This window comes from Sinocyclocheilus grahami, unplaced genomic scaffold (assembly GCF_001515645.1).
Source record: "Sinocyclocheilus grahami isolate Dianchi unplaced genomic scaffold, SAMN03320097.WGS_v1.1 scaffold759.1, whole genome shotgun sequence".
In the NCBI taxonomy this organism is placed as follows: Eukaryota; Metazoa; Chordata; class Actinopteri; order Cypriniformes; family Cyprinidae; genus Sinocyclocheilus; species Sinocyclocheilus grahami.
In genome coordinates this window covers 223,042-244,143 of record NW_015505938.1, presented here as the reverse complement: position 1 = coordinate 244,143, position 21,102 = coordinate 223,042, and the positions used below count along the sequence as shown (strand labels likewise).

The following is a 21,102-nucleotide window of genomic DNA, read 5'->3' as shown; positions in this document are numbered from 1 at the left end:
TTGTGAAATATTATTGCAATTTAAAATAATGTTTTTCTATTTTAATATACTTTAAAATATAGTTTATTCCTGTGATGCAAAGCTGAATTTTCATCAGCATCACTGCAGTCTTCAGTGTCACATGATCCTTCAGAAATCATTCTTAAATGCTGATTTATTACAGTTTTGCGGCATAATATTTTTTGGAACCTGTGATACTTTTTTCAGGATTCTTTGATTAACAAGAACAGCATTTATTCAAAATAGAAATATTTTGTAATAATATACACTACCATTCAAAAGTAAAGATGTGTTAAATTGATAATAAAGACTTATATTGTTAGAAAAGTTTTTTTTAAACTTTATTCATCAAAGAATCCTGACAAGTATCACAGGTTACAAAAATATATATATTTGTGACCCTGGAGCACAAAAGCAGTCTTAAGTCGTATATTTGTAGCAATAGCCAACAATACATTGTATGGGTCAAAATTATTGATTTTTCTTTTATGCCAAAAATCATTAGGATATTAAGTAAAGATCATGTTCCATGAAGATATTTAGTAAATCTCCTACCGTAAATATATCAAAACTTAATGTTTGATTAGTAATATGCATTGCTAAGAACTTCATTTGGACAACTTTAAAGATGATTTTCTCAATATTTAGATTTTTTTGCACCCTCAGATTCCAGATTTTCAAATAGTTGTATCTCGGCCAAATATTGTTCTATCCTAACAAAACAAAAAAAGCTTATTTATTCAGCTTTCAGATGATGTATAAATCTCAATTCCAAAAAAATTGACCCTTATGACTGGCTTTGTGGTCCAGGGTCTCACATATGTTAAGCAGCACAACTGTTTCCAACATTGATAATAAATCAGCATATTAGAATGATTTCTGAAGGATCATGTGACGCTGAAGACTGAGTAATGATGCTGAAAATTCAGCTTTGCATCACAGGAATAAATTACATTTGAAAGTACATTAAAATAGAAACCCATTATTTTAAAATGGTAATAATATTTTACAATATTATTGTTTTTTCTGTATTTTTGGTCAAATAAATCCAGCCTTGGTGAGCAGAAGAGACTTCTTTAAAACACATTAAAAATCTTATTCATCCTAAACTTTTGAACAGCAGTATGGTTAAAGCAGATCTAGTGTGTTACCTGGCAGTGCGCAAGCACATCTTCTCTCTGGGAAACTCCTTGGGTCCCTCAGAGCCGTCACACACTTGACTCTCCGTCTCCAGATACACATCCAGACACACACACAAGCGCTGGATCTGATTGGTCAGGAGCTGGAGACCCGGGCGTGGCCCCTGCAGCTCGGAGCGGAACACGTTCACCTCGCTCTCCATCGCCTGCGCATGACAACCACATCATTTAGAGAATAATTTCACACTGAATACACCTGAGCAGCTGTGCACACACTGCAGCTGTAAGGCTCTTACCCGCAGGTTATCATCAGTGCGCCCGCTGCGCTCTCCTTTCCAGTGCAGAGAGAAAGAGAAGAGCGGCGCGACCTCAGGGTAACGCGGGTTCATCACCACAGCGGCCAGCAGACGAGCTGAGAGAACCAAAGACAGAGTTATGTCATCAAACATTTCCATGACTGTGGAATTTATGATGCTCACGTCACTGAATCTCTGAAACGGTGTTACTTTAGCAATGTTTATACAATATTATTGTATTTATTAATATACTGAATATGTTTTTTTGTTTTATTTAGCCTTGATTAAAAAAATACATTTTTTAACATGAAATTTTATTTCGTTTAGAATTTCATTGACAATGCAACGGTGTTATTTTAATATAATTAATATGCTATTATAGCTGTTAATATTTTTAATTTGATTTTTTTATATATATTTTTTGCTTTTAGTAATTTTATGTGCTTTTGTCCTATTTATTAGGTTTTTTAGTTCTATTTAGCTTTAATTTTTATTTCAGTAATTTTAGTAGTTTAACTTATTTTATTTCATTTAGTTGCCAATGCAACAGTATTATTTTAGTATTATTGATATACTATTGATATACTAACTTTTGAATTCTGAATTCTGAGAATTCTGTTTTCATTTTAACCTTAATTAAATGTTTAGTAATTCTGTAGTGTTTTGCCATTTTTATTATTTATTTTTAAATAGGTCTATATAATTTTTAAGTTTTTGTTTTCAGTTTATTTAGTTTTACTAGCTGAAATAAAATAACTTTATATTTTAAAGCAATTACATTTTTTAAGGTTTTAATCTGTCAAACTTTCAATGCAACATTTTTAAATGTTTAAGTTTTTTTTACATTTTTCATCAAATATTAATACTATATTTCAATTAACAAAACCTTTTAAATAGTTTTAATAGATTTTTTATAGTTTTAGTTAATAAAAACACTGCTCGGAAAGATGTCCAAGACTTTGATTTGAGATACCTAGTAGCAAGTAAACGAGATATTACTGATTTCAGATTTACGTGCCACTCTAAACATCACATAAAAACAGTGGATGACCACTGAACATGTCAGTCAGATGGTCTCTTCCTGTCCAAGCGGGCGATTTTAGGCCAGAAGAAGCTGCAAACCAGACATGTCGACAGTGAAGAGTCTGACACAAGAGCACAGTTCCCACCTGTTCCTCTCTCTACAACCGCCATGAAGAACAGATCGGTCTCATGCACCAGGCCGGCCTTCAACACATGCTGCACGAAGCCCAGCTCCTGTTGAACAACAACCAAAGTACACCGAGATACTGCTTTTCACTCAAGAAACCAATTGAATGGAAAGCAAATATGCACTACATGATGTCAATGTGAGATGCTAAACATCCCTATTCGAAAGAGAAGACTGGAAGAAACATACAGTGAATTCCTGGTGGCTCATCATGGTCCAGCGCATGAGACCGGAAACCACTTTAGCAGGAAACAGATGTTGGCACTCGCTGGAGACAGGTATGATGCTGTGCTCTGGAACAGAACAAACCCATTGCATTGTTAACGCAACAAACTAAACAGACAGCAACAACCAAAAGCATCATGGTTCAATTAATATATTTATTAAAGCTGCATTCATTTGATGAAAAACACAGTAATAATAATAAAAATAACTATTCTATCTGAATACATTTTAAAATGTAATTTATTCCCGTGATCAAAGCTGAATGTTCAGCATCATTACTCCAGTCTTCAGTGTCACATGATCTTCAGAAATCATTCTGATATGCTGATCTGATGCTCAGAAACATTTCTTGTTATCTGAAAACAGTTGTGCTGCTTCATATTTTTGTGAAGTGTATGTATATAATAATGCATATTTATTGACTAAACACACATTTTCTGAGTTTATCTTGTTTCTTAAGCCTCGTTCAGACTGTCAGCCCAAATCGTGCATCTGAACGGCAACGATTTTTGCAAATCCGTTTCAAGCTACATTCATATGTGGTTTGAAATCCTATTCAAATTTAATTTCTGGAAATGCGTTTCAGTCTGACCGCTCAGATCGGATTTTGCGTAGCTTTTTTACGTTCTCACGTCACGTAAACAGTAAACACGTTAGATGCTGTTTGTAGAAAACATACTGAAGTAATATTATAATCCATCGTGACGGCAGCATGTTGTAAGACAACATCTGTATTGCTCTTATTGTTGTTTTTAGCACAGACATACCAACACATCGTCATTGCCATAGAAACGATGCAGATATCGAGTCAAACGAACTGAGCAGTTGCGATACACAGTGTGGACAGTCAATATGAACAAAAATCGGATTTGGACTGACAGTCTGACTCTGAACAAGGCTTTAATATGTGACCCTGCAGCACAAAAGCAGTGTTAAGTCGCTGGGGTATATTTCTAGCAATAGCCAAAAATACATTGTATGAGTCAAAATTATAGATTTTCCTTTTATGCCAAAAATTATTAGGATATTAAGTAAAGATCATGTTCCATGAAGATATTTTGTACATTTCCTACCGTAAATATATCATGTATTATCATTATGATATGCATTGCTAAGGACTTCATTTGGACATCTTTAAAAGAGATTTTCTCAATGTTTAGATTTTTTTGCACGCTCAGATTCCAGATTTTCAAATAGTTGTATCTCGACCAAATATTGCCCTATCCTAAACAAACCATACATCAATGGAAAGCTTATTTATTCAGTTTCACTCAATTTCATTGACCTTATGACTGGTTTTGTGGTCCAGAGTCACATATGGTCTGTTGACCTCAGCCAGTAAACAACCACCTGGCAACCACCCAGAATACCTTAGCAACCACATAAACAAACCTCAGTAACTGTGAAGCAATGCAAGACAAATACTAGAGTGAAAGTCTGGTTGTCTCATACCCAGTGAGCTGAACTGTTTGTGTAGGGCCAGTCGAGCCTGCAGTCTTCCTCGCAGCAGTTTCATGGTCCTCTCCATGTGACTGGCGCTCAGAGCGCTGCCTGTCAGCGCCGACTGAAACGAACACGCTTCATGACATTACAACACTGCCCACTTTACACTGACGTCAATAATAAAAAAGTATGGATAGAAGTTTTACTCCTGATCACACTGAAATAGTGACGTTCTTTCTCAGTATTTTTGTCTTGTTTCCAGTGCAAATGTCTAAAGACTCATGCATAATAATGAGCAAAATGATGTCTTGTTTTTTTGAGAATTTGATCAAAGTTATGTTTATGATTAAGAACAAATATCTGCAAATGAGCTCAGAAAAAAAATCTACTTAATTTAAAGGGAAAACACGCTTTCATAACCCACTGACAGATATTTGTTCTTGATTTCAACAAACTCACTTAATTTTGTTCAGTTGCTTGGAAAACAAGACTTCATATCTTTATTTTGCATCTCATGTAACTGCATCTTGATTTAATGATATTTAGATATTTGTATTGCGAAAAAACTAAAATACTGAGGAAGTACATACAACACTTAAAGCCATGACTTTATGGAGACTTTCTGCTCCGATTTAAGAGCGTTTTAAGTCCGTAATCTGTGGATGTGCGAATTATGACTTTCTAAGACCTTTTGAAGACCAGCAGAAACGTGATTTTTGGAAACGTTGATATGATCGGAGATATATTGTGCATTCAAGACTCATATTTACAAGCACAGCATAAAAATAGTTTAACAAAAACACCAATGCAAAACGTTATAAAAAAAGAAAATAATAATAAAATCATTGCATAATGTAATACACACATCAGACGAGAACTGCAGGCCACCCAGTTTCTGCATCCAAACATACGGATGTCCGAGATCTGACACATAATCCGCAAACGTAGTGATTCTGCACAGAAAATGACATTTTATTACATTTATTATTTAATGCAATTTCAAAAGCAAAGGCTTTTTCATTAGAAACTAAAATCATAAAGAAAATAAAGAAAAAATATTACATTATAATTGATTAATTATAAATGATGTATTATTTATTAATTATACATAATAATTTAATATTCACACAGCAAATATAGTACAAAAATCATAAAGTAGCAATTGAAGCTCTTTCAGTTTTATATTTGGTACAAAGTCTACAATTTTCCAAGTAAAAACATTTTTAAAAAATGCCCATTAATGAAATTTCTGCATAAAACCATCATTTAGTTAATTATGTCAGTGTTACTACTAAAGTGGAGACGTCAACCTTACCCGACTTTATCAAACTGGTAGCGGTTGGCAGGGTTGGGCGTCTCTTTGCCGTGATCAGACGCATAAAGACAGTTCAGCAGACTCTCGGAGTTCAGCAGCTCTCTGTGACAGAAGCATAAATGGTGCTAGAAAACAAACAACCACACTAACTGTGCAAGCTTTTGATTTAGGTTTGGTTTTGATGCAGCTGCACTGACCCAGCGCTGACGGCTCCGGACAGATCTGTAGTGGTGGAAACTTTGGTCTTCACAGTCAGAATGTTGAGATTCATGAGATAATAGAAAAACAGATGCAGGACGCTGCCGTCTGGAGAAAGATAATACAAGTACTGATGAAAAAGGCTAACTACATAATTATATCAAATTACTAATTACAATAAATCTTAAGAAAAAAGCTAATTACATTTGACCTATTTAAGAGGGCTATACATTTAATTGCATATATGTGACCCTAGACCACAAAAGCTGAATAAATAAGCTTTCCATTGATGTATGGTTTGTTAGGATCGGACAATATTTGGCTGAGATACAACTATTTGAAAATCTGGAATCTGAGGGTGCAAAAAAATCTAAATATTGAGAAAATCATCTTTAAAGTTGTCCAAATGAAGTTCTTAGCAATGCATATTACTAATCAAACATTAAGTTTTGATATATTTACAGTAGGAAATTTACTAAATATCTTCATGGAACATGATCTTTACTTAATATCCTAATGATTTTTGGCATAAAAGAAAAATCTATAATTGTGACTCATACAATGTATTGTTGGCTATTGCTACAAATATACCCCAGCGACTTAACACTGCTTTTGTGCTGCAGGGTCACAAATAACCATTATCATTTTTTAAATATTACAAACAAATCTTTTTATATCTGACACACAAAATATGACTTCCAATATAACAAATTATTCATTTATATTGTATTTATTCAAATTATTTACTTTGTTATATTCACATAAAGCATTCATAAAAAAATAAATAAAATCCTAATAACCTAATTTACACTACTGTTCAAAAGTTTGGGGTCAGTACATTTTTTACATTAATAATCTTATTCAGCAAGGATGCACTAAATTGATCAGAAGTGACAGTAAAGAAATGCCATTCTTTTCAATTTTCTGTTCATTTATGAATCATGAAAAACTGGATCAGAATTTCCACAAAAATATGAAGCAGCACAACTCTTTTCAACATTGATAATAATAATAAATGTTTCTTGAGCAGCAAATGATATTAGAATGATTTCAGAAGGATCATGTGACACTGAAGACTGACATGATGCTGAAAATGTAGCTTTCTAACACAGGAATAAATTATATTTTAAAATATATTCAAATATAAAAGTTATTTTAGATTGTAATAATATTTCACAATTTAATGTTTTTATTCTATTTTTGATGTGATTTTGTACAGCCTTTGTGAGCAACTATATCTATTTATGGTTTCACACACCTTTGCACTTGAGGTCCACGCAGAGCGAGAGAGGGTGGCGTCTCAGCATCTCTTTACGCTTGTCATCCAGTTGAACACCTACAGTCGGCCGCCGGCGCTTCTGAACAGAGAGAGACGGAAAATGAGTGCATTAGCTCACAAACTATTTAATGAGATGAGATAATGAACTGGAGAAGAAGATTAAAATGGAGTCTGACTGTGTTCTGTTGCTCCTCTTCAGCATCTGAATCACTTTCATCATCTGAGACCAAAACACACAAAACATAAGACCCCACTGATCACTAGGGCTGTCAACAATTTTTTAATTTCAAATATTCGTCAAATTTAAAATAAAAATCCACAATTTTAGGTGTGCGTTAAGGAGGCAGCATTATCAGTGGCGCACGAGATGTGATGACGATGTAAGTGTGATTGCATTTTAATGTTTTTGTTAGTCTATCCAGTTGTAGCCACTAGATGCGGCGCTGCTGTGTTGTTAATTACAAATATTGCGGGAAAAGAGAACATCAAGCCATTTACACAGAATGCATATTTAGAGCATTTTCTAGAGGGACATCTATCACCGTTGCACTCGCGTCTCGCACAAAAGAGCCACATGTTTAGAAAGCTATATAAAATTAATGCAAGTTCAACTTTGAAAAAACATATCTCGAGACTTTATTTCCCCATTCCACTGCAACTCGTGTTTTTAAATGAAAAATGTACTCTTGTGTGATTGGCTTTCGGCCCTTTGTATTAAACTATGCATACATACATGATGCTGTTTTGTTTATAGTTGTTTAAGCAACTTCATTAATTATAACTGGTTTATAAACATTATTTTAAACATTATGCACTTTTTTCACAGATAGTCATGTTATCTTATGCTTTGAATAAACGTGCATTAGTAATATTTTGCTCGATGCGCCCTCTTGTGGCCTCAGAAGAGAAGCCAAAAGCTTTTCTTCACCCTAACTGAAATTATGCATTTTAAATTAGAATATAATTCGAATTTTGGTAATATTTAAGTACAAAATTTGAATTGAGTTTTTCAGCCATTTTGACAGCCCTACTGATCACACTCTCGTCCGACTCAAAGCAAACACACAGCGGTACCTTGCGAGTCCTCCGGGGGCCTGGAGAGAGCTTTGGCCTCATCCACATCTCCACTGATGCTCACAGACAGGTTTTTGTCTGAAACGCATAATTGCATGATCTCATAAACCAGGATTCATCAGGAATGCAGGCGCCGCTGAGAATCAAGATGCGAGTCTTACCGCAAGCCTGTCCGTACGCACCCGCCTGGACCAACAGCACGTACAGAGGGGGCGGCAGGTGGCGGGAGACCTCGGCCTGCTTCTGCATGTGCTCAAATGGTATCGCCAGATACTCCTGCACTGGGAGAGACGCCTGCACAAGAGAGAGATCCGTCAGTCAGTCTCTTCCTGTCTAAAGCCTAGTTCACACTCCACGACTTTACACGTAAGCAGATCGCTGTGCTGTTCAGACTACAGGACTTGCTGTCTGTCTTGAAGTCATTGTGGTGTTTGCACTACATGAAACAAGTGAAACAGGAGCGGTTTATTTGAAAATGCAAATCTGTTGGGAATGATCTGTTCTGAAAAATGTATTGAGTCCACACTTTTCTTAAAGCCGTGTTGCTGCTGCTGTTCTCAGTAGCTCCTCACTGCAGAACACAAGATCCAGGGGGCGTGGTTGGATCCACATCTAGGGGGTCGAGACTGGTAGGTTTAGGGGTGGAGATGGGTGGGTTTAGGTATATGTAAGGCGGTAGGAGTTGGATCTGGTTCCAACCACGCCCCCTGGATCTTGTGTTCTGCAGTGAGGACCATCTCGTTTTTCTTCCTCTGTCCTCAACCCATGCCTTGCTCTCTCATTGGCTGTAGCTCGTCATGACACCTGACACCACGGGATGTTGAGTCGGCCGACCGGTCCAGATATTTAGCATGCTAGATATTTGTTTGGTGTCGGTGAGCTTCTTTGATGCATTGTTGAGTAGTTCACACATAAAGATTGGTGAGCTCTGATCACCCGCTGATTTTCCACCGATCGCAGCCTGACTTGTCGGCGAGCTCGTTAACTTGCAAATCGGGCTTAAAATCCTGTAGTGTGAACTTGGCATAACTGCGCAGCACTACAGGTCAAAAGATTGTAATAATAAAGTTTTTTTTTTTTTTAAAGAAGTCTTTTCTGCTCACTAAGGCTGCATAAATTTTTTTTTTTTCAAAAATACAGTGAAAACAGTAATAATGAAATACTACAAATAAAAAATATTTAAAAATATATATATATTAAATGTAATTTATTCCAGTGATGTAAAGCTGAATTTTCAGTATCATTACTCCAGTCTTCAATGTCAGATGATTAATATAATATTCTGATTTGCTGCTCAAGAAACACTTCATACTGTTATCAATATTGAAAACAGTTTTTGCTGATTAATATTTTTGTGACACATTTTTTCAGGATTCATCAATAAATAGAAAGTTCAACAGAGCAGAATTTATTAAAAATCTTTTATTACATTATAAATGTCTTTACAGTCACTTTTGATTAATAAAATGCATCCCTGCGGAATAAAAATATTATAATAATTTTTTTTCTCTTTAAATCTTACTTACTCCAAACTTTTGAACGGTTGTGTATCACCGTTTACACAAAAAGATTAAGCGGCACAACTATTTTCAACATTAATAAGAAATGTTTCTTGAGCAGCAAATCCGCATATTCAAATGATTTCTGAAGATCATGTGACACTGAAGACTGGAGGAATGATGCTGAAAATACAGCTTTGATCACAAGAATAAATTACATTTTAAATTATATTCAAATAGAAAACATTTATTTTAAACTGCAATAATATAAAAAAAATGACTGTTTTTACTTTTTATTCAAATAAATGTAGGATTGATGAGCACTTCTGACCAATAGTGTATTTGTGCCAATCTAGTGTTTCACCTGCATGATGTTTTGCAGTCCAGGTTGAAGGCTGCTCAGATATTCTCTCTTCTGCTCAATGGCTTTCTGTATCTTCTCCTTTCTGGCCAGAGACATCTTATACTGCTCCGCCAACCTGCAGCATGGAACAACATCATCTTAACATCTCCTGGTCAGGATTTAGAGGCTAATAGAGAGTTGTTGGTGTGTCTTACCTCTTCCTCTGCTCTAGTTCCCAGTCCAGGCGGGCGAGCGTGAGCTGGTGTTGGTCATCGCGGGTGACATGAGGGCGTGAGATCTCAGCCGGAGCCTCCTGAAAAAACTCCTCTTCACTGACCAACTCAATCTCCTCATGCTGAGACCTGAAACAAAGAACAATAATAAATCAATAGTATTCTAGCAGATTACATATTTTTATAGCTGAGCCTGATTAGAAAAATGTTTATTCACTCTAGAAATGTCCATTTCCATGACATTTCAAGGCTTGGAAATGCATTGTAAAACTCACCTGAACTCGAGACAATGTGTGTGTTCACCTCATGTGTCTGGTCTCGGCCTTTCTTCAGTCGCATGTGCGCCAGGCGGTTGAGTTTCTTCAGGGTAATGAAATGAACGCTGCACTGTGTGCGTCTCTCCTCGATCTCCACGCTCTAGGACGCAAAAAACAAATGTCAGCTTCATTCATTCACCTCCATTTTCTGTCACATAGCAAATGTGAAACTCACTCCGACTTTCGCACCGCCGGCTTTCAGCTCCTGGATTTCCGCCATCAGTTTGGCCAGAGCGGCACACGTGTCCTTATACAGCATGTAGTCCTGCTGCGGGTCCCTGGCCTCCAACTCCACCTCCTCATTATACACACGGACGTCCTGAGGAACACACACACAGTGAGTGACCAGATGACACACACACAACCCTGCCTAACAGTTGTGCGCCAATCACATACTTTCTAATGGGATGAGATTACAAAACTGTGAGATGTGAACCTCCTCGCCCGAAAGTGCAACAGAAAAGGTGTCGACAGTAGAGCAGGATATCCAAAATTGCATTTATTTATGATTTAATAGGATCCAAAACGACCTGCTAATGGTGGGCGAGTTTAATTAACCTTAAATTACACAGCTCTCTGGAATACTTGATGAATACTTGATTCTGATTTGTCAATCACAGCACATATTTTTTTATAACAATAATGCTTATTATTATATAACTACTATTATACATTTAAAAACACTTATAATAATAATCATTATTGCTATTACTACAACTAATAATAGTATTATTTTTATTATAATTTTTTTTTGTTTTAATGATGCTAAACTATGGAAGCCCGTTTTTTTTTAATCTCACAATTCTGACTTTTTTTTTTTCATAGAGTTCCGTGATATAAACTCACAACTGTGAGATATAAAATTAATCAGAATTGCGAGATATAAAATCAGAATTGCGAGAATTGCTTTTTTTCTCGCAATTGCGAGTTATAAGTTCAGAATTGCTTGATATAAACTTCGCAATTGTTTTTTAACATAACGAGTTAAAGTCCAATTTTGAGGGGGGGACTGATATGTTCTCAGAATTGCGAGTTTATATCTCACAATTATGACTTTTTAACTCACAAATGTGAGTTTATATCACGCAATTGTGAGATAAAAAGTCATTTTAAGTGGCAGAAACAGGCTTCCATACTAAACAGCATATTGACTTTAGGCAACTATTTCTCATTTTTTATATTAATTTATATTTTATTTATATAAAATTATATTACAAGTTAAAATGATTTACAATAATAATGTCAGAAATAATAATAATAATTATTATTTAACTTTCAAACTGAATATAATTCTTACATTCAACATTATCCCTTGCAAGTCGTGAAATAAAATGTCCAAATTACAATTTTTATATTGTTTGATTGATAAGTGTTCATTTTGGATCCTTCAGCTGTCAGAGAGAGAGAGAGAGACAGACAGAAAGATCTCACGGGAACCTGAGTCTTTGCTGTAAACAGCTTCCTCTGTCCGATAAGATGAGGTCCGGCTGGATACGTGACCTATGTACACATGCCACATGAGTCTCACATCAACATATCTGCTCACTGAAACTCATCTGAACACAACTCAAGAAATAAAGACATCTGGGGGCGTATTACAGAACGATCCTAACTTTAAAATCTTATCTATTTGGTAGCCATGGTAATTTCAGCTAGGACCACATTCAGGACAAAAGCTAATACAGAACAGCGTTTCCTAAGTGTGTTATCTTATCTTAAATACAGATAGCAAGGGGGTATTACAGAAACCTCCTAACTTGACAAAGAATCCTAACAACCGTCTTAACTTTAGGACAACCCCACAGCTGTCCTAACTTCAAAATGATTTGATAGCTAACGGAAAAAACGCGTACAATTGCACTGTCAAACAATGGTATTACATTTATTAATAATTGAAAATGTAGAACGGAGATGTTTAATGGTAGAAAGTCTCTTTTTTTGATTAGGGATGCTCATTTTGGTTATTTTTCCTAACCGACGTTTGTTAACCGATTATTAACCGTTAACCGACAAGATTATTTTAAATGTGAATTTAATTAAATTAGAAAGGATACGTGTCTGTGACCTGTTAAAAAAATACTAACATTTGTTTCCCGGGGATTCATTTTACATGCGCAAAAAGCAGCATACAACAGAACATGAGGATTCACATGCATCCCATCACGCACCTGCAGCGCTTCTGCAAGCGGAGAAAAACATAATAAAGCTGAGCTATAGGCCTATATATATAACGATAAATAGGCCTATACGAGAAACATTTTTACTTAAATAATAAATTAAGAAAACGAAAGAAAAACAAGTAGCCTAGTATTCAGAGTTTCGGTTAATTTTTATGCTGCGTGAAAGGAAACCAAGACGGCAGAAAGCGGCATCCTATTCTTCTTTAGGCTTATTTTACAAAAGCACAAAGATTTGTTTTTATTGTGAATGTACACAAATTCAAATGATTGCGTCGAGATTGATTTAGTAGTAGTAGTAGTAGTAGTATACTTTATAGTCCTCAAGAGGACAATTGTTATGGACTACATGTTGCTGCAGACATACAATAAACATAAAAAAAAAAAAAAATTATAAAAAATTTTTTTTATATTTCTTCGATTTCAGAGTTGTGCAATAAAAAATTTTTTGCGTAACTTGTCAGTAAACTACGGCTATGTGTAGTAAATGCTGCTCCATCTGAAAGCACGTGATGATGATTTACTGCTGATTACAGAACCGGCTTTTTTAACAAAATGCGCATGACAATCGCATTTGATTAATCGTGCAACCCTAGTAGCTAGCTTCTATTATTTTGTTTACCTCATCAGCAGCAGCAAAAGATGATTATTTACTGCCACCAGTATGCTCCTTCCATCTCTTCAGAAGTCCTTTATTGTCAAAAATATTCAGTGTATTGTATAAAAAAAAAAATCTTTTTCCGTTTTCTGTTAAAAACACTTATAGGTGTTGGTTGCTTGAGAGTGGATTGTCGAGCTTGATAATGCAATTTAAGATTTCCTAACTAAAGATAAGAAACGATTTTGTAAGATAGGATAAGATTTCCAAATCAAGTTCAGATTTGCTTCTGTAATACGAATCCTAATTTAGCATATCACACCTTAAGTTATGACCCAAGATAAGAAACTTTCTGTAATACGCCCTGAAGCCTAAATGAGTGGAGCATGCTGGATGGTACCTGCACCTGCCTCAACCTGACCTTCCTGAACTTGACATGTGAACTGACTGCACTCAGCTGCACATGGATATGAGAGTTATAAGAAAAGAAGAATGATTTGAGGGTTAATGTACTGCTCTGCTGCAATCACATCACAAACAGCACTAACACAATCGGTTTGAGCTTTTCAATGCATTTCAGATCAGAGATACTCACCTGATCGCCTTCTGCTCGACCTCGCTTGGTCTCCGGAGTTCCCGTTTCATTTCGGATGACCTTCGGCTTTCTCTTCTTCACAGCGTCTGAGGACATGACTGAAATATGAAAGAAATCAGAATGATCATAAATGAAATCACAAGCCCATTTAAAAATGTACAGTTGTGAGTTTTGATTTGTTTTACTGTAATCTCAAATTGCATCCAAACTTTACTCTCTGGGGGAAAGTGCTTTCATATATTACGATCATATTATATTTTATGAATGTGACGGAGGAAGTTCACTCCTAAGTTACTCTCACAGACTATTTATATGCAATTATTTTTTTATGTTTAACTGTATCTGCTGGTGCTGTTATTGTATAATCGTTTTCAGTCATTTAAATAAAGATGAAATAAAATCAAATAGAAATATTGTGAGAAAAAAACGAAACTTAAAAACGGAAATAAAAATAATTTAAAGCTAAATTGAAATATTAAAAAAACATATTTAAAAAACAAAAACTCAATTTAAATGAAAACAGAAAAATAAAAGCCAATTCAAAATAAATAATAAATAATGCTAAAAATAACATTATTCTGCTTTTGAGTAAGAAGTCAAACGTGTTTTAAATATCAAATACAGACTTTACGCTTCTTAATTAATATTAATATTGCTTTTGTAAGTTATATATATATATATATTAGTAAAATGTGCTATCAGGTTAGCTTCTCGTTAAAGTAACAGCGCGTTGATTTAAACACACGATATTCATGTTGTGTTTAAACAAGACGCACTGAAATTAAATAATAAAATCTCACCTTTCAACAGCTTTTTATCAAATTGAAGTATCTGAATATGAATTTAATCATTAAAAGATCTCATTCAAACAGCAGGAGTGAGCACGGAGGACAGCAGGAGGAAGCGACGGACAGCGCTTCCGCTTTCTGCTTTACACAATAAAAGACCGACAGAAACGTTCAACCGAAAATGATCAATTCCTTATAAAATAGGTACCATATATCCAGACCACATTTCACATTTGATTTAAAACAGTCGATTTGCATTTCATTCATTTTGATTTTATTAATGCATGGCTGGTGTTTTGTTTTCTTCTTTTTTCTACTATTACCTATTTTACACAACACATAAAGCGTTTGATACTGTTTTAATGACTTTACATTGCATTCTTTAAAATATATGTCGCACAAAACACAGTGTTTATCTTGATTTAATTCAAATGTGTTAGATTTGCAATACATGCGTCTTCGCCGCGGGACTTTTATTTTGGAATTATAGCTGTCTTGAAGGCAACCCTGTGAGGAATTCAATATTTACATGACAAACTTACAATACATGAACGTAATTAAAGGCACGTAATGGGGTAAACTTTATAATATGATCCTATTATGATTGTACAATCTAGTTCATGTGTTAAGGCATGAACTAAACTGACTGTGCATACTTTATGCAACTATGAGTTTAGAAAGGGTGTCAATAACAATACTGACATACTACTTTTATTATTGTATGCAGTATGCAGCACATTTTTCAGGGTTCACAAAGAACCCAGATAGAACTTAATGCATTCTACATATGCTAAAATATGTAGTATACAGTACACACTAAATGGGATTGCATCCCATAATGCAAAGCACTCGATTTTTATGTAACATTTACAGTAATTACAATGAATTATTTATAATTAATGCTTGGTCAAACAGCTAAAAGTTAAGCCATTTTTACACGAAATTAAAAATGTGTGTCAGAAGAAAAAACAATTATCACCAAGATATTATTATTAACTAAACATGATATTAGGTCATATAATATAATGTAGCTTTATACTGCTTTTTTAAAACCCTAGGCACTATAAGATGGAATTATACCTATTGTGTCACTTTATTTTTTATCAAATTAGCTGAACATTTCCATTTTCGGATGAGCTATTCTTTTAAGTAGTTAGCTAGTATCCCATTCTGAATATAGGCATTACATATTTGGCGTGGTTTAAACCTCACAGGCCTGGTGCATTATGGGTCAGTGGAGGCCTGTGTCTAACCTGAGAGTTCAGGTATCTCGACACCCTCCTGTAGTTGTGTTCTTCCTCAGTCTGCTAATCCTCTCCATAACTTTCATCTGCATTGGACTTTACTCTCAGGATCACGACATCAGGAACCCTGACATAAGTGTAGTGAGTATGATGATCACTGCTATAATTGGATTTTGCAGTTATTTATAGACTCACTCATATATGCTTGTTTTCTAGGACTGGGACCGGGTTCTGGGGTCTGTCGCTGGTTTTAAGTTCTGCACACATCTGAATGACACAGATGCACCGCTGGAGGAAGACTCTCCCCGAATGGTGGAGCATTCAGATAGGACAAATATTTCCACGAGGAGTGCTCATGTTTCCTTTCTGGTGCCTCTGGCATTTATAGGGGACGTCCCAGATAATACTGCCATTAGTGCCACAATGTTGGGCAGCCAGCTGGGCATGAAAGGTTTGTGTGTACGAGACTTATTTATTATTATTATGGTTTCTATTAATATTTTGAATTAGCCTTGGTTTTTATATTTTCCGTTTTTTTTCTCGTATTTTTATAATATTACTATTTAGGTTTAATTTATTTTTATTTTAGGTTTTGTTTATTTTAGTGCTTGAAGTTAATTGAAAAGACAGCATTTCTAATTTAGTTTAGCTTACGTTTTCCATCTAATATTTCTATTTTATTTGATTTCTAAGTACTAAGTGATTTTAGTGCTTCAACGTAAACTTATTTCAGTTAGTTGCTAAGGCAAGTTTTGTTTTATTTAATATTTTTATTTATTTTATTTCAGCAAAAATGTTTTTAAAAGTATATGCTGTAATTTAAAAAAGTATTTTAATAAAATATATATCAGACTTTCAGAAATATGTTCTGGTCAAGCTCTCAATTTCAAGAGGGGAAATGAAAATGCATTGAACAACAGGAATGAACAACTTTTGGCTGGTGTCCTGATACTGCTTTCTACTAATGCCAACATAACCTGTCACAGGGGCTGCAGCGAAAGCATCCGTCAATATATCTCTGCTCCTGCACACTGACATTTCCAACGATCAAACTCCTGCTGGGACGCAGACCAGTCGACCCCTGACCTGTCTTCATTTCACTGCCCTGACCCATGTTCTCCCCCAAACACCGTGAGAAGCTTATACATACATAACCCCTTTTTGAGTCAAATGAACACCCTGCAAGCTGATCCACTGATATTTCAGATCACCTCCAGAATGCCCAGTCGCAGAGAACGAAGACAAGAGCGCCGCACCTGTCAGAGCTGTTGCTGTAGAAACATACAAGCACAATTCTCCACACTGCTTCAGTCTGGAGTTCACACCAGATCCACACCTGACGGTCCTGCTCACTAAGGTAGAGCAACAGTTAGCTAAATAGTTCATTAATGAACCTGTGAAGGGCAGGGGTTGTGTAAAACCATGAATGATGGAGATTCAAATTCTATTCAAAATCTTTCTGTAGAGGTCAAGTCACATTTATATAGCCATTTAGCAATGCACTCCTAAAAAGAAAGGTGTTTTGTTGGAATTAATGGTTCCATAAGGAGATTTTAACATCCATACAATCTTTTAAAAAAAAAGAAAGATTTCAAATTAGGGTTTTCACAGCGATGCTAAAGAATAATAATTTTGGGTTCCTCAAAGAACCTTTCAGTGAAAGAACCATTTTTTCAAAGTGTGAAGAACATTTTAAAATGTTAAACCTTTTGTGGAATAGAAAGGTTCCACGGAGGTTCTTCATGGAGCCATGGATGCCAGAAAATAACCTTTTTTTTTAGGAGTTTAGAACCTTTTCATTGCTCAAAAGGTTTTTAAGATTATTAAGAAAAAATGGTTAAGAACTGTTCACTGAATGGTTCTTTGGGGAACCCAAAATGGTTCTTCTATAGCATCCCTCTTTGGAATCTTTATTTTAAAGAGTGTAAAGATTGCTTCAAAGCAGCTTCACATTTAATAAACATTAACAGTGTGAAATTCATCAGTTATGCATTTAATTTAATTACAGCTGGAAAGCAGCTCTTCAGACGACAGTAGTGTCATCATTTAGCTCAGTTAAAGGGTTAGTTCACCCAAAAATGAAAATTAGCCCATAAATTACTCATGCGGAGCTGCTTCCGTGTACAACAGTGAGCGCAAGCTACAGTAAAGTGATTACTACGTCTTGAATATGGTTATTTTTCTTACAAAAATGCATAGATTCGCTACAGGAGGCCTTTGTTCACCCCCCGGAGCCGTGTGAGACATTTTCTTTAATGGATGGGCGCTTTTTATTTAACTTCTTTTGGACTGATGCATGCAACACCCACTGAGTGGCATGAAACAGCTTGAAAGATCAAAGACAATTGTTAATATAACTCCGACTGGATTCGTCTGAATGAAGAAAGTCATATACACCTAGGATGGCTTGAGGGCGAGTAATTTATGGGCTAATTTTCATTTTTGGGTGAACTAACCCTTTAAGTTCAGTAACGGTGTCACTTGTGAACTTTCATTTAAGCAACATCTAGCTAACCTCTCCACTTCTGTATTGCTTGACTAGGATGAAAAAGCCTTGTGTAGGCATCACCTGTTGCTGGTAAGTGTTGTACTGCTGGTTATCTATCCTCATGAGTCTCTGTGGAACTTTTCCTTCACGTTCACCACGTTCTTACCAGGGGAATGACCTTCAGAAGGTAGTACTATGGATTTAAACTGTAGCGCTTACCAATGTACTCTGATTTAAGAGCTTTGATTTGCTTTTTTTCTTGAGAATGCATGCAACTTTGTTGTGTGAATTAACATGTTGTGAGTTTTATTATACAGTTTGTTTTAAAAGCATTTAAACAATTGAAATAATTCATAGGAATCGCTGCTGAGCCGATGAGAAACATCTGCAGAACATCCACATTTGAGAGTGAATTGGCACCACGTGACATCAGAAAGAAATTAGCATTTGGGTATTCAAAAGTAATTTTTCATTTTCAACATGTTGGTCTTGTACAACTAAGAAATGGCAGCCGGTTATTCAGGCTGCATGCAATTTCATTCAGAATAGATCTAAATGTGACTTTATTTCATGTTTGGTTGCAATACTATGCTATGACATGTGAGTGTTAACAATCCCAATATAACCTGAGATTGACGGTTATAATATAACTATACTCCAAGAGTAAGTTAGATGATTGAAAGCTTTGTCTTGATGTCCCACGAATGAATATATTTAATATAAATTTTATTTAAATACATTCACTGTACATCATTTGTTAAATTTTCTAAAAACAAAATGTATTAAAATAGTCCATTGTGAGCAAAGTATAGGTGTCCGGACATTATTCAGCAGTGGTGTATTCAGTGTTCTGGTCTTTTAATTCACATACAAAAACTACACAGAAAACACACTTACTTTTTGACAACAATTCACAAAAAACACTTTTTTTTATCACAATGGCCAATCATCAAACCAGGAATTGGTGGATAGACCTTTAAGTTAACACTGCTAATTCAAAGAAAGACAGCATAATAATAGTGAAAAATACGGTGGCCGAGAAGTGCAAAATAAATCACAATTCTGAATACAAAATAACAAATTACAAACGCAAATGCAAGTCTAAAAAACAAAATAACAATTCAGAAAACACAACAACAATTCAGAAAATATTTTAACAAGTCAGAAAACGCAACGACAAATCCGAAAACAAATGAACAAGTCAGAAAACACAATGACAAATCAGGCAAACCGGAAGAGGTAGGTATAGTTTGAGACAGCGGCATTGGTTTGGGATTACTCACCGCTGACTGGACGAGACATCTGTCAATCAACGTATACAGTGAAGAACCAGCCGAAGAACAGCAGAGTCGTGGTAGAAAGTTCAGAGATGGTATGAAAGTAGCTCAGTTTAAATGTATTGTATGAATTGCCCTTACTCTGGAATAAAGAATACGGGGTGTCTATTTACATTTAGTTAAAAGTGGCTGTAAATCATCATCTTCAGTGGTGCAGATGGATAAGCGTGTATAGTTGGCTTTTTGACGCGATCGACCCGGGTTCGATCCCGCCTTTTGCCGAACTTTTTTTTTCTCCCTTTTCAAATCTCGTATTAGCAATGGATTCTATTTACACTAACTGCAAATACCTATTTACACTATGTTAAAATAGCAGGATTTCTACTATCAAGTATACTACTTGTTGCAAATAGTGGCAATTATCTGCAGTTCAGTATTGTAGTACATTATAAAACAGTATGCAATAATAACGTATTGAGTGTAATTTATCATTTTAATTTTAATTATTAAATGGATGCCACCTTATTGGTACAATAAAGCCCTCCCTACACCTACCCTAACCGATAATTTATTTTCAACTTTTTGATTATTTCCTTAATTTTTATTGAAAATAAATGCCTTTACGATGTGATACGAGATTTGAAAAGGGAGAGAAAAAAAGTTCGGCAAAAGGCGGGATCGAACCCGGGTGTGAAATGATTCGAGATGATTTTTCTACGGTGGCCGAGAAGTGCTAAACAAATCACAATTCTGAAACACAATTCTGAGCACAACAACAATTCAGAAAACATTATAACAAGTCAATTGTTATAATTCTGTTTTCTGACTTGTTATGATGTTTTCTGAATTGTTGTTGTGCTTTCTGAATTGTTATTTTGTTTTTTAGATTTGCATTTGCGTTTGTAATTTGTTCTTTTGTTTTCAGAATTGTGATTTGTTTAGCACTTCTCGGCCACCGTAGAAAAATCATCTCGAATCATTTCACACTGACAATTTACCTAAATGTGAAATGTATTACATTGGCCTTGTGTGATGTTTACGTTAAATTCTAAGTCAATCATCATTTTTGATTAGGCCTATTAAATGTAAAAAAATTTAAAAATCTGAAACTTAATTAGATATCATATTGATATTACGGAATAAGACCACCCACCATTCATTCAAAGACACATATTCTTCAAACCCCGCCCCCTAGAGAAACATCAGCCAATCCGAACGTTTAAAAAGCAGCCAGCGTTTTCTTATTGGCTAAAAAAAAATATTTTGGGCGGCTCAGACAGTCTGGTCACACAAACAAGTGTGATTTCTCACCAAGTTCAGTTGTATAAAAAAAACTATTTGCAACACTTCGAAATCAATGAATG

General features: G+C 35.2%; 2 protein-coding genes across 2 annotated transcripts; one reads left to right on the top strand and one right to left on the bottom strand.

Moving 5' to 3' along the window:
- Positions 1-1,147: 1,147 nt before the first annotated feature.
- On the bottom strand, positions 1,148-14,880 carry LOC107561133 (THO complex subunit 5 homolog). Its single transcript, XM_016245500.1, is given in 19 exon segments — positions 1,148-1,345; positions 1,436-1,551; positions 2,605-2,692; positions 2,835-2,938; positions 4,323-4,434; positions 5,179-5,266; positions 5,629-5,730; positions 5,826-5,934; positions 7,085-7,184; positions 7,282-7,325; positions 8,180-8,257; positions 8,341-8,473; positions 10,043-10,157; positions 10,237-10,441; positions 10,536-10,671; positions 10,747-10,890; positions 12,009-12,071; positions 13,942-14,039; positions 14,742-14,880. Coding segments are annotated over 18 exon segments (2,031 nt in total). The 5' UTR covers positions 14,038-14,039; positions 14,742-14,880.
- Positions 14,881-15,942: 1,062 nt separating this feature from the next.
- Positions 15,943-19,180, top strand: LOC107561166 (transmembrane protein 248-like). Its single transcript, XM_016245535.1, has 6 exons — positions 15,943-16,114; positions 16,190-16,424; positions 16,960-17,104; positions 17,180-17,330; positions 18,516-18,648; positions 18,819-19,180. Exons 1-5 carry the CDS (start codon positions 15,956-15,958, stop codon positions 18,636-18,638), a joined length of 813 nt encoding a protein of 270 aa, XP_016101021.1. The 5' UTR covers positions 15,943-15,955; the 3' UTR covers positions 18,639-18,648; positions 18,819-19,180.
- Positions 19,181-21,102: the final 1,922 nt, after the last annotated feature.

Coding starts and splice junctions, on each gene's coding strand:
- LOC107561166 (XM_016245535.1), top strand. CDS start 15,956: ATGGGTCAGTGGAGGCCTGTGTCTAACCTGAGAGTTCAGGTATCTCGA. Junction 17,105..17,179: donor CATGTTCTCCCCCAAACACC/GTGAGAAGCTTA, acceptor CTGATATTTCAG/ATCACCTCCAGAATGCCCAG. Junction 17,331..18,515: donor TGACGGTCCTGCTCACTAAG/GTAGAGCAACAG, acceptor TTGCTTGACTAG/GATGAAAAAGCCTTGTGTAG.